The 13,078-nt window shown below is 40.5% G+C and overlaps 1 protein-coding gene across 3 annotated transcripts in view; it reads right to left on the reverse strand.

The window, feature by feature from the left end:
• rttn (rotatin) overlaps positions 1-9,520 on the reverse strand; it is a 31,190-nt gene extending 21,670 nt beyond the window's left edge. For all 3 annotated transcript variants that reach the window (XM_065948695.1, XM_065948694.1, XM_020646340.3), the window contains exons 1-19: positions 9,364-9,520; positions 9,043-9,230; positions 8,713-8,902; positions 8,420-8,518; positions 8,230-8,320; positions 7,963-8,077; positions 6,597-6,747; positions 6,075-6,240; positions 5,229-5,419; positions 4,935-5,050; positions 3,902-4,069; positions 3,591-3,803; positions 3,352-3,464; positions 2,530-2,656; positions 2,069-2,194; positions 1,659-1,775; positions 967-1,103; positions 215-386; positions 38-137 (exon numbers count right to left, since the gene is read on the reverse strand). In XM_065948695.1, coding sequence (XP_065804767.1) covers positions 38-137; positions 215-386; positions 967-1,103; positions 1,659-1,775; positions 2,069-2,194; positions 2,530-2,656; positions 3,352-3,464; positions 3,591-3,803; positions 3,902-4,069; positions 4,935-5,050; positions 5,229-5,419; positions 6,075-6,240; positions 6,597-6,747; positions 7,963-8,077; positions 8,230-8,320; positions 8,420-8,518; positions 8,713-8,902; positions 9,043-9,230; positions 9,364-9,394 — 2,611 coding nt within the window. In that variant the 5' untranslated portion in view covers positions 9,395-9,520. The remainder of the gene's footprint in view (positions 1-37; positions 138-214; positions 387-966; positions 1,104-1,658; positions 1,776-2,068; positions 2,195-2,529; positions 2,657-3,351; positions 3,465-3,590; positions 3,804-3,901; positions 4,070-4,934; positions 5,051-5,228; positions 5,420-6,074; positions 6,241-6,596; positions 6,748-7,962; positions 8,078-8,229; positions 8,321-8,419; positions 8,519-8,712; positions 8,903-9,042; positions 9,231-9,363) is intronic.
• Between the last annotated feature and the right edge of the window lie 3,558 nt (positions 9,521-13,078).

Raw genomic sequence — 13,078 nt, forward strand, 5'->3', positions numbered from 1 at the left:
TATACAATATATAAAAAATTTTTTACAGACATCTCACCTTGAAGCACTACAGAAAGCTGCTCTGCTGCCGATCTTTTCAGGGAGATGTCAACTGAGTCTGAAGTCAAGATACAAAACAGCTTCTCCACTGACTCCACCTGCCCGCCATCAAACACAACAAGTCAGCAGGAATGTATCTTAACGTGTTATTCCGTCTGTGTATGTAGATTTATACCTTGAGGACAGACTTGTTGATGGTATCCAGCCTGATGTCTACAGGGGTTTTGAGGCAGAAGAGATTTGGAAGGGAGGAGATCAGTTGTTGATCCAGGTCTGGTCTGGCTGTGTTAGCATCATCACTGCTGGTTAGGTGGGGCAGGATCTGTTGCACTGCTTCTATTCTCACACTGTTATTAACAAGCAGAATTCATGCAAATGTGAATATTGATATTTACTTTAAAAAAATCACGCTTTAAAAGATAGAATAAAAGCAATATAAATGGAGGGCTAATTATGTTATCACTTCGAGATTTCTGTTTTTTACACAACATCTAAATGTTGATTGGTTGTCAAATAGTGTCTGGCCAGGCAGACAAATCTATTAGCTGGTGCCAAAATGTACCAGGGCTTGTCTCCTGGCCAGTGTCTGGTGTTAATTTCCATCTCTATCAATATTCATAGACTGGGACTAAAGAGCTGTTTCACACAGGCCACACTGAGGATTTCGATGACTTGATGAGCACATCAGCTGACAGCTACAGACAGAAGTAATATGTCCATCACATTTCAGTTTGTAATGCAAAATATTAATACTCTCTGGAGTTTTTCTGCTTCAGATAAAAAAAACAAAAAACTGAGATCTCAAGTCTCTCCACACAAGCTGCGGAACATTTCGTCTTCATATACGTTCATATCAGACAGGGATATGACACCCGGATATTCACAGAGACAAAAACAGACAAAGTAAGTCCCAGAGCCCATACTCACGTGGGTTGTTTGGTGAAAAGGAGTCGCAGCGCGGCTTTAAGCTTGGCTATGCTTGGAAAACTTTCTCTTGCCACGTCCGACATGTCACTTATCAGCAGGACACAGTTTCCAAGTGACTCCTGAGTGCTAGCGTAACCCTGCCACACACACGCACACACACACAGAAACACACAATCCTCAGACCGCCTTGGCAGACAATAGAGTGAACAATGGGGAATTCCATCTAAGCAGCACAACAGTAAATAAAATATGCACTGCTTTGATTACGGCTGGTTTCATTTCATCTCTTGTTGACATGGCGGGCCCATCACTGAATGGCCTTCTTGAATTAAATCACACTTGACAGCCTAGTCAAAATCTCATGTATATTCATGAAGAATTTCCAGGCTTTCTGTTGCCTGAAAGTGAACAATTAATAAAAGCTTGTTTTTTCTCCCCCAAAAAGGAAACAATATAACACAGAATATGTAAATGAGAGAATAACTACATTTTTCTCACTGGCAGCTCGATATGCAGTCTTTTGTGGTCCAAGAGTGCTAAAATTGCACTTTTGATCATAGTTGTTTTGATTGTGGAGAACAAACACCGCTTCCCTCGGCTCCACAAATATAATGTAATAAGTTCCGAACATGATGCCGCTTTATGAGCTCGGCAGTGCAAATGCAACACAGCCTCTACAGAGAGAACCCTACCTGTAGTATTGGCATGACCGGGTAAAGGGCCTCATTGAATCTTTCCCAGGTTGATGCTGTCATCATCAATCGTCCCTTAAGTAGGAATAGCAGAATATCCTTGGCAGCACCATTCACCTATAGATCACAGGTAAAGTGCTGAATTCACACAAGCACTGCTGATAAAACATTTAGAAGCAGGTAGTATAAATGAAAGCTGTGTACCTTCACAGTTTAGCATATCTAAAGTAGCATACAGAAACACAAAGAAATCACACAATACAGAAATCCATGTACTTTTATTATCATTAGTAGGTGTGTTTATCATAGAAATTCCTTTCAACCCTGACCTAAATTCTCATCTTGCTCAAAAAGATTTAAAAGTCAAATGAGTTCTAATATAAATAAAGAACACATGTACATTTGCCCACCTTCTCCGCAGAATCCTGGAGACCAAAAGCGCTTATTTCATAGAGCACCCTGAGGTGAAGCAGGAAGTTTATTCCACCGCAGGCTCTCGGTTCCTGTCGTGACACATTCTGGATGCCAATGCAGTCCTAGAGGTGTATATAATCACACCAGCACACATCATAAATTATCACTGTCCTCCCACTTGCACTTGCATACACGGGTTCCAATTCACTTTAAATGTAGCCATGTGCTCTATATGGTGGTTAGAAAATGAAAAAGGAAGTCTGATTCCAAATGTCAAGACGGTTTTTATAGCACACTGTCAAAGATCTGCAATCAATCTATCTTTAACCTACTTTTTTAATAAATTGGTGACCCAGGAAACAGACCATACTATGGCTTTAGTAGCCATGATTTTAGCCATGAACCCACACACTGTCAATTAAAAACTGACTGTCTTAAAAACATGGCATGTTCTGACCTTGACCAGGTTTAAAGAGCATTCGTATGTTTCCATCTTGACAGGCAGCAAGGTATGTGACAGCAGCTTGAGGAGCAGTTTCTGGCTCTCCGTTTGGAGAAGGGGGCTGGGCTGATCAAACTTCCACCTAGTGATGGGCAGCATGAGGAATAAAACATGGAAAAAAAGATGGAAATAATTATAAATATATTTGTATTTGAAGGGTTAGTAGGTCATGAATTAAAAATATTTATTGTTTATACATGGCATTCTCAGTGACATTCAGTCAGGCGTCAGAAGAAAAAATACAGTACAGCTACTGTTACAGTGGAGGTCTAAAATGATATGAATGCCATTGACTCTAAAGAACACTGTGTGTCACTTAGATTTATTGAAGTCTTTTGACACTGTTAATCGCTGTATGTTTCTACTAATGTTAGCAAACTTGGCTCTTTAAAAATCGTTAAATGGTTTGAAAATTACTGGCGGAAGAAAGTCATGTGTTCAAGTTGATGCTCTATCTTCTATTTTTTTGAATTACAAAATGGTGTCCCACAAGGCTCCCTACTGGGTCCTATTGTATCTATTATTTATGTAAGTATTTTATGTGGTTGTGTACACTCCTTCTACCAGTGCAATTAACAACCTATAAGCGCGGAACGTTGTCCAGAGAAATCTTTGAAAATTACAACCCAAACTTAATACTACAATAATGTACATTTGAGGTCAAAGAGAACAGTTAAAGATGGTTATCAGATTTTCTACCCGGAACAATGAGGTGGCTGAAATTTAGCAAAAAACAAGATTTCATTGCAAAGATAATTGATGTGATTTTTATCATACAGGTAAGAGCAGATCCGAATGCATTCCTTGACAATGGGTAGGTGCTGGTGAAATGGGAGGCCACTAATCGCTTGGTCTGCCAGCTCCAATAACTCGAACCAGTTCTTCTCTCCCTATATACACATAAATAAACACAAGAATTAACACAAAGTTTGAACATTTTTGCTTGAGTGATTTTTAACTGGAAATGTAAGGTCCCCGTATTGGCTTGCTGTTATTATATGACGTGGAGCTTATACCTCAGCTTGTGCTTCCTTGAGGAAGTTGCAGGTGGACTCCATCCAAAGAGCAGCACGGGCCACTCTCCTGTAGAGATCATGGCTGTCGGAATTCACCTGCTCCAAGTAGGCCACTGCTGTCTCTTGCATGCTGGGTAATAAGCTTCCCAATGACGTATCCAAAGATAGATGGAAAATAGCTGTTGCTATGTTTTCTGGGAGATTTTCACTAGCCTGTGTAAGATAAAGACTATTTAAGTTTCTTCCACTTTGGAGTTCAATTGTAGGAATCACGTAAAATGATTGAGAAAGTTCTTGTTTTTGCCACGTACCTTTTCAGGAGGGAGGATGGTCTGTAGGAGTTTAATGGTGAATATAGCAGTGCCTGTGTAAGCCATTCTGTGATGAACCTGACAGCTGTGGGGAATGTCTGCTGAACAGCTCTGATGGTAGCTCAGGATATCCCCCAGTAGTTCCATGCAGGCTTGCAGCTTCTCCTTCTAAAAACACACACACACACACAGAAAATTCAGACAAAAGGCTTCACACAAACACAGCAGCACACGCACATGTACCCATATCACGCGCATGTATGCAGACACACACCAACGCACTGCTACTGGGCGGGAGCCAAGAGAAAAATTGTTCGTTCCAGGGGTTAGGAATTGAATGTAATCAGATTTCAGGGTTATTTTGGGACGAGATACAGATCCACCCTATCTCAGTATGAATAAATTGGAACAATCTATTCTGAGCCACTTTGTTCTGGGAAAAGAAATTGAACAATAGAGGATGAACACCAGCAGGGGGCAGTAGATGCCTTATGCATTGATGTGGCTGGTATGAACAGTTCAGCCCATTCCCATAGGAAAAACCTAGAGGTCTGGCACACATAAGCTGCTCTCCACATAAAGATGACAAAACAGTTCTCAGGCTGTGAGGCTCTGGGCATGTATTAAACAGCAGAGGGCCAGAGGGGCCGGTGCCTGACAAGTGTATAAGTCCCCCAGAATCGGAAAACACCAGTCAGCAGGGTAACAAATGAAAGTGCATGGTAAAAAAGAAATGTATGGACTTTCTTCACATAATAAACAGAATACATTCTACAATAATTTGAGCCTGTATAAACCCAGGAGGTGTGCATGTATATATGAGAGGCTATTTGTCTACAGCACAAAGCCTTTTGAAAACCTTACATAATTCATTCAGATCAATCACATGCCTACAGTTCTCCTCGACAGTCAAGCACCGTATGCCTGTGTGTCTGTTGCAAATTGTCTGGTGGCCAACCCAGTTCCCCCCTTTCCAGTGAAGTGTATCCATTCATCTACATAAGAGGCTGTCATGAGTTGTGTTTCGACTTGCCAGCTCCATCCCCACCAGGCTGCGCTCGTCCCAGACCAGCTCACAAACGCTGTCCCTGAGCAGGAGGACGGCGTCGCACAGCAGCTCCAGAACACGTTGGTACACATGCGAAGAGTCTGAGAAGGGAGAGAGGAGGAGGAGAAGACAAGGAGCCAGAGTACAGGAGATTGTGAGACAGGATCAGATGCTGATGGAATGCAGTCAGTGTAGTGAGCGGATATTTGAAGTATCTTACTTGTATATCTGCCATCAACAGAAAGACATTATCTAAATATAAACTAGAGTGACTCTTACCTGTCTTAAGCAGTGGTATGGCATGTTCCAATGTTGCAACAGTAAACTGAGCCAAAGTGAGCTGCTGTAACTGCAGCTCCAGGACCTCTTCTACACCTAGATCAGGAAGCGCCATATGGGCCACATCTGCAGGCGACTGGGGGGTCTGCCCGGGGGCCTGGACTGCTGCCCCACCCCTCTGCGAGCTGCCACTGGATGAATCACAGACAAAAGGTGGAGAGACAACTGTAAATTCCTGATCTGCACTTGGACCACTTGAAACACAAGGAGTGACGTACAAGCTGTTTAGGGATGGATCACAGAAACTGTATATCCCTGCCCAGAAATCAGAGCAGATTTTTTAGCACAGTAGACCGACCGCTAGAGGGCTCATGGTGTTATTTATATTTAAGGGGAAGAAGAGGAAAATCCTCCACAGTCTTTCTCATGCCGTTTTATCTCTGTGTGCGGGTTGCTGGTGTCACTAGCAATTTTATTCTAATCAAAGCCTTAAAACGACCTGCTGTGCACAAATTTCAAAAAAAAAAAAAAAAGGAAAAAGAATCTCTTGTAAAGCGCAAGAGCTGGTGAACAGACAACAGTTCTGATAATACCTAAGAGATATTCCTACAAGCAAGTTACAGAGACTAACATAATAACATTAAGGCCTCAGATGTGTGACAGAAGATGAACTAAGTGAAGCCCTGCTGTCAATGCAACACGATTGTTATAGACATGCAAAGAAATACTGCCTTTGAAAGCTAGAACTGATGTGATGCAGTTTTTTGTTTGTTTTTTAGCTAGAAAATATTTTAGCGAGATTAAAGGCACACTTCTAAAACTGTAAGTTGATCTACACATACACACCTATTGGAAGCTGCATCTCCGTCCTGGCCGTCTCCGCTGGCTCTCTGGTCTGTGCGTCCCACCACAGAGGGCCGAGGAGAACACTCCGCCCCCGGAGATGAGGCCTGAGAGCGCTGGGTCCGCACGTCGTGGGACACGGAGAAGGACGAGTTCTGGGACACTGGATCTGCACAACCACAGAAAGAAAGAACAAAAAAAGTAACAGATTATAGACCCTGTATCACTGATTTAAGACAAGACTCTTCAGTGACACATTTAAGAAATCAGTCAGTAATGTAACAAAATATTAGCTGTGTTGTTTTTTATTATGCATTTTATGATTTATTTAAAATGATTTAAATCTGGTTTCAAATCTGTGTCAACCAACATGGGTATGCTTTGTTAATTCAAATCAAATCATCATGAATCAAATTTCAAAGATTTATGCAAAAGCCACATACCAGCTGCTATTCGCTTAAGCCCCCCCCCAAACCCCACCTGTAACAGGATGTTAACATCAGGCTAACTGTTAAGACATGCTACCTTGCTTTGTAGAGTAGAAGCTTGGATCTTGATGAAAGCGTAGTCTCCTTCTGAGCCCCACACAAAGCTGTCGCAGGCAAGAAAGAGCCTGCAAGTGGAGGTGGCTCGTCTCACCTTTACCTGAGCCCAGCCTCAACAGGGACAGAAGGTGCTGTGAACAGAAGGGGATATCAGAGCTGTGTTGTTTTTTTGTGACACTGGGTTTGTTTTCTAACACTTAATTAGCCACCAGTAATACCTAATGAGGATATTATTGTAATTGGGCAAATAAATTGGTTTATGGCTCTGTTTACAAACAGACCAAACACAATCATCACATAAAGGCTGTGTCAAACAGGACCTAAACCCAGACAGTGATAGAAAAGTTGTAATAAGTTTGCTAAATAAAAAGGGCAAGTGGAATTGAATTATTGAAGCAGCAATTTGTTCCAAGTTCAGATTCCCTGCCCTCTGCAGCTAATGATGTCATGTCTCTAAATCCAAGTCATTTAATTTAGCTTAATAGCTGTACTAACTCAACTGAGGGCCAAGCAGAGCCACAAGAAAACTACTTTGCCATAATGATTTCTCTTTGATGATCAGACTGCTGCGTGACACTTCGCTAATACTGCCTTGAGAGCCATGTAGTATAATGCAGCACTTTATTAACAAATAGTAATGTTCACAGTGGCTCATCAGGGCAAAATGATGTTTCCTCGAGCGATCTGTCTGTGCCAAAGAAATGACGAGCCTAAATAACAGATGCGCTTTGTCAATTAAACGATACAACAAAAAGTGTAGACCACTGTTTTACAGCGATGGGGAGTAGTGTTACTCTTGAATAAAAAAAAATTAAAAGATTGGGTGCACTGCAGACCGATTCTGTGAATCAGCCTGCCCCCCCCCCCCCATATGAATTCAGACAAACATGACACGAGCATGTTGATCTTCTCGTTTGAAACGTAGCACAGGAGAGATTACAACACCAGGATGAGTGCAGCTTAAAACAGCTGCAGACAGCCAACTGTCTGTTCACCAAATTTACAGAATTGCTCATCCTGGAAGAGGCTTTTGCAGGCAGAGAACAAAATATCCCACAAAGGAAATGCAAACCCAGTAAGAGGTACATCATGACCAAACTTTATCCTCACAGCACATCTAGTGTCTGCTGAAGTAAAGTAAGCCCTCAGAGGCAGCCACTACCTCCTCCAAGTTCAGGGACATCGAATTTTAAATTGACGGTAAGTTTAAGGACATTATTTGACACACTATTATGTTGACAGTAGTAAGAGTGACCATGCCAGAAAAGCCATTATGACATGTCTCATCCAAGCAGTTTTTTTCAAGAACTAGAATAAAGTATAGTAACAAGGTTATGGGACAATACCTTAACAATACTGGGCCTTTGAAGGAAGATCTCAGCAGGGAAGTCTTGCATTATGACATCACACAGAAGTTCACATGTGGTCCGCACCAAGTTGTGGTTGCTGCTTTTAAGAGAGCTGACCCAGAAGAATCGAGGAATATGAAATTAAAATGAAGTCATTCAACATCACTGCACACTCCTGTAAAGTTCATTAGAAAAAAATTGTGTTTTTTCTCCCGATCTCTTTTAAAAATCTATGCATATATTAGTAATTTTCATGTCTCTCACCTTTCATTGGATGAAAGAATGTGTCTGTCTGTGTTTGTCAAAGTCAACCATGGAAACACTGAAAACCTCAGACATCTCACGGTCTCGTGCACTGTAAACCACAGAGAGATAAAACATGTAAAGTCAAGTCAATTATAGGGAAAAAAAAAAAAAAAAAAAAGGATCATCAAGTGTTAAAAAATAATTGTACCTGCTATCCTTTGAGGGGGAACATCTGTGAGGCTTGGCATGCTCTTTGTGAAAAAGCCGGTTTTAGGGAAATGCTCCTCAGGTGGAACAAGTATAGGTGCTGCAGCAGAGACAACACGTGTTAAATTATCAATTGACATCATGAATGTTTTAATCAAATTCTTAAAAGATCTGAAAAGGTAGAGTAAACCCCCCCCCCCCCCCCCCCCCATTTCAACCCTATCTAACATTAAGAACACAGTTTGCAGCAGAGAGAATCAAAACAAACAATTATTTGGCTTTAACTTGCAACACCTGTTGGAGTTGCAGTACGCTGTCCATGTGAATAGACCGTTGCATGGCTGGGGAGTATCTCAGGTAGCTGGAACAGCTGGTCCAGGGTTCCATCAATGACAGCTCGCAGTCTGGGTTCCACATTAGGAGACAGTTGTGTGAGGAAGTCTACAGCACCGACGTCTCTTAGCATCTGCGCTGCTGAAGGATGCTTGGAATACAAAATGATCAAATAAATAGTCATGAAAAGAAAGGGTGTAGCACTGTAAAAAAAAAAAAATATGAAGTAGGTTTTGATCCTGCAATGCCCCCTTAGAGGAATAACCTATGCATTAAAATAATCTAACTCACCTTTGAGAAAGCTAAGAGCAATTCAAGGACCTCCTCCTGCATCGGCACCTCCGGAAAATTGAACCACTCGAGAAGATACACGAAGAGCTCCTTTTCTTGAACAATGTCAGAGACCGTGATCAGGGAATGGTCCAGCTTACATATAATGTTCTTCAATGCTCGTACTCTTATCTCCACCAAAGAGTGGCCTAAGATCAGTAAAAAAAAAGCAAACAAACAAACAGTGTATTTAGTTAATAAGAGACATTTAAGCAGAGTAAACTTCAAGCAAACGTCCGGGAGGAAGAGCAGAAAGTTTGAGTGTTAGCTTAGTTAGCCTACCTATTTTCTTTATAAGAGGAGATAACTCCATGTTCAGCGTATTGTCCCCTCTTCTGTTGAGATGAATAGTTTCATAAATGAACGAGGTTTGTTACATTCTGTGCCTGGTCGCCTGCCAGTGTCATGTCAACAACGTCTGCCCCGGGTCTGTTTTCAACAAACGCGCCAGCGTCACTGCACTTCCTGTTGAGGACGGTGGTGCGTTCACGGCGACAAAACGGTGTAGGACAAACTAAGAGAAGACTGTTCACGGGACTTTCAAAATACATTCGTGGATCGATACAATAATAAAAGCACTAAAGGGAAGTTATTTTTTCCATAACTAAATCATATTTACAAACAGAATAGTAGTAAAAACCAACCTGCAGCAATTTAAGGGCCACAGAGACCAAATAAAGATGCATTCAATAGCCTATTAAAGAAACAGCATTGACAAAACTGGTCAATAATTACTAAATTAGGGATAACTATGGGATACCCAAATTATATTAACTGAGAAATACTGGTGCTTCAGCCCATCTGTGAAAGTGCAAGATGCAAAACTTTGTATGTTATTTTGTCAGCCTAGTCGGCTACTTTATTATTTTGTCTCCCAAAGATCTTTCGCTATCAGTGAAGGCCTTTGCATTTCTTCAATACTGAACCAAGTCAGCAGCAGTTTTGAGCATTTCTGACAGCAGCCCCATTATCCTGTCATCAAATTAATCCTACCAAACATTGACATTCTTAAAAATCAAAGGTGATGTGGGTTGCCTCTTTACACAAGTGCAAGCATAAATTCCTGTCATATTCTGTGCGTGAGTTAATCCAATTGCATGCAACCGCACACTTGGGATTTCATGTGGATATGATCAGCAGACAGGGTGATAATTAACAAACTTAGCAAACGATAATGTGTTATGATAATAATATAATCACAAAGCTTTTGAGAAATCCGCAGAGATTTAAGCCTATAATTAATTTGGCGGCATACAGTATTTTCAACTGTCACCTAGATTATTTGAAGACTTTGAGGAGGGTAGAAGGAAAATGACAATTTATGCTTTCATAGTCCTTCACTGATTCACGTCTCCACATGTAGGCTCCTAGGTATTTATTGAACCACTATTAAATGCTCTCATGTTACATCTTCAATAATTTTATTCAGTCTTTAGTCAAATGTAACTCATATCTATGAATTGTCCAGAGAGTTTAACATCAAATTTACAGAATTTTGAACCAAATAATCAAACCTAAAATGCTGTATTATATTGTGGCCGCACCACTTTACATTGAATATAAAATATAATATAATACTGTCATCCCCTTTGTTGAGATATATTTGCTGTTATCGGTAACCTTTGCACCTTGAGCTGCATTGTAAACAAGCTGGAGCATTTGTTGTCTAAAGTTTTCCATAGAATCCATGCCTGAGTTTTTATGAATGTGGTTGACAGTCTGCAGACATACAATGAAAACACTGAGAGATTTCACATCCAAACAGCCAAGGATGTCTTCTGGTGGAAAAAAATACATTGCCATAGGTCAGACCAGAGGTTCTCAGGAACTGTTGAGTCTGCAGTGAACAGAAAAGCATCACTGTTTGACAACCACTGTGTGTCTGGGGTCATCTAGTAGCTTATGACTGTTGAAAGGAAGAACTTCCCAGTCAATGAAGGCAAAATGCACTAAGGTGTATTTCATTCAGACCTGAATTTGTGACCAACACACGTGAGGAAGCCTATATTCTTCCCCCATGTATTTTCAGATGTTTTTGTCAGTTTTGCCTCCTGTCCCACAAACTGCAATTATCCATTTATTCATATTCCCTGTACACATCTTTGTGGCTCCATGAGCACACCTTTTGTTAGGCGGTATGTTTAGTTCTTTATTCCTTTTTTAATTGCATGTCTTTTCTTATTCATTCCAAGGATTTTTTTATGCATATGCAAAGTCTGTCATTTATTTTATATCACGCTGAATTACTCATATGCCAGAAACCACCTCAGGCTGTTAGTGAATGTAAGCCTGATCTCAGAGAGGAAATCATGCCAAATGAAATGAAAGTATCCCAGGCCCTGAATATTATTTTTTTCAAAGGCCCTCCTCAGCATTTTTTCATCATTTCTTTTGACCCTGTCCTTGGGGTGGTACCTCAAAATCCAGCACTCCATGTTCAGAAACTAAAAAAAAGGGAAGTTAGAATGTTCAGTCAGAACTACAATGAGGATCTGCGTTATTTGCCAACTAAGAAAAGAGCAGGAGGGAGATGTAGATGAAGATGAGGAAAACTAAAACTGGGGTAAAAATAAATTAAACTGCTAAGTAGGTGAAAAATAAGCGTCCTTTGAAATTAAGCCCTTAAATTGTCCAAAAAAAAAAAAATTCTTCTCATGAGCAAAAGCTGCAATATATTATTTTTGAGGGAGTTTTATTTAAAGGACTCTGTTCTCTCCCAAACAGTCAAACAGTCTTTTCAGAATAGGGAAAGTACTTCACCCTTTCCCTATTACAACCTCCTTTATTTGTAATTTTCTTCCATCTCTTTCAGCATATACATAAGGATTTCAAAAGTGAATGTTAAAGGACATGTGATGTAGAAGCGAGAGTGAACCTATATGTGCAGTGTGAAGCTATTGCCAAAAAAGAGACTTCTTTTTGCCCTCAAGTGAAAAACAAGATCAGCTAAGCTACTTCGTCATAAAGTTATTGTAAATGTTCAAAACTCAGAACCCCACATAGTAACAACAAAATAGAAGGGGTTACCTCAAGAATGATTGATGTGAATTCAAGGATGGTGTTGACTGATACATAAGCATCGACAATTATTTCATTGTTTTAAGCAGGCATCCATTTGTACTGAGCTCCAGTCTGTATAGCTTGAGTCATAGTACATGATGTGTGGGCCGCTGGTAACAGTAATTAAGCTCTATATTTGTGGATGTCTTACATAAGAGACTGAAAGATGAACTGACTCAGAAATGGGGCTCTCATTGATTTACAAAACGAGTAAAGAAAAACACACAAAATAACCAGCGGGGAAAAATAAAGTGGGTGGCCAGGGAAGGCTTGGGACCCCAAAAATCTGAGTGGCCACCCAAGGTGCTAAACCATAATCGCAAACTATTGTAATCACCAAGTCATAATCTGAACCGTCAGAACAACCTCTGTATCAAGAGATTTATTAGACTAAGTTGCTAAACTACGAGTCTATTTTGTGCCACTTCATTACAGCACATTTAGTTCCTTTGTATTTTTGTGTTATCTTTGAATGTATATCCCTTGACTGGAATGTAAAATTCATATGATGCTTAATGTCAGCATTTGAGATATATATTACTAGAGACAAACCAAAATACCATGATTAGCAGGTCCGTTGACAAATTCAACTCCTGTGGTGCTGTGTGCAACTTACGGAGGAATGGAGAGGGGAAACAGTGAAAACACCCAAGAGTCATTGAACTTGAGTTTCTGCCTACTGTAGCAACACAAGGATCTGTTCTGCTGTGGACTGTGCGGACCTGAGCAATCTTTGCTGTTTTATCTGTAAGTTAAGGGTCTGTGTTCACAGACAGTATTTTTGTGCTGGCCACGCCCATTTACAATACAAATCAAATGCAGTTCAACGTTTTTTAATGCCCTCAGCATAAGCAATTTTTTGTCGCTGTGCTCTCAGTGCTCTCACTTGAAAACAGTTCAACTTTCTCACCCCTCCCTTATTGATCAATCAAAATCA

This window comes from Labrus bergylta, chromosome 20, assembly GCF_963930695.1.
Source record: "Labrus bergylta chromosome 20, fLabBer1.1, whole genome shotgun sequence".
Taxonomy (NCBI): domain Eukaryota; kingdom Metazoa; phylum Chordata; class Actinopteri; order Labriformes; family Labridae; genus Labrus; species Labrus bergylta.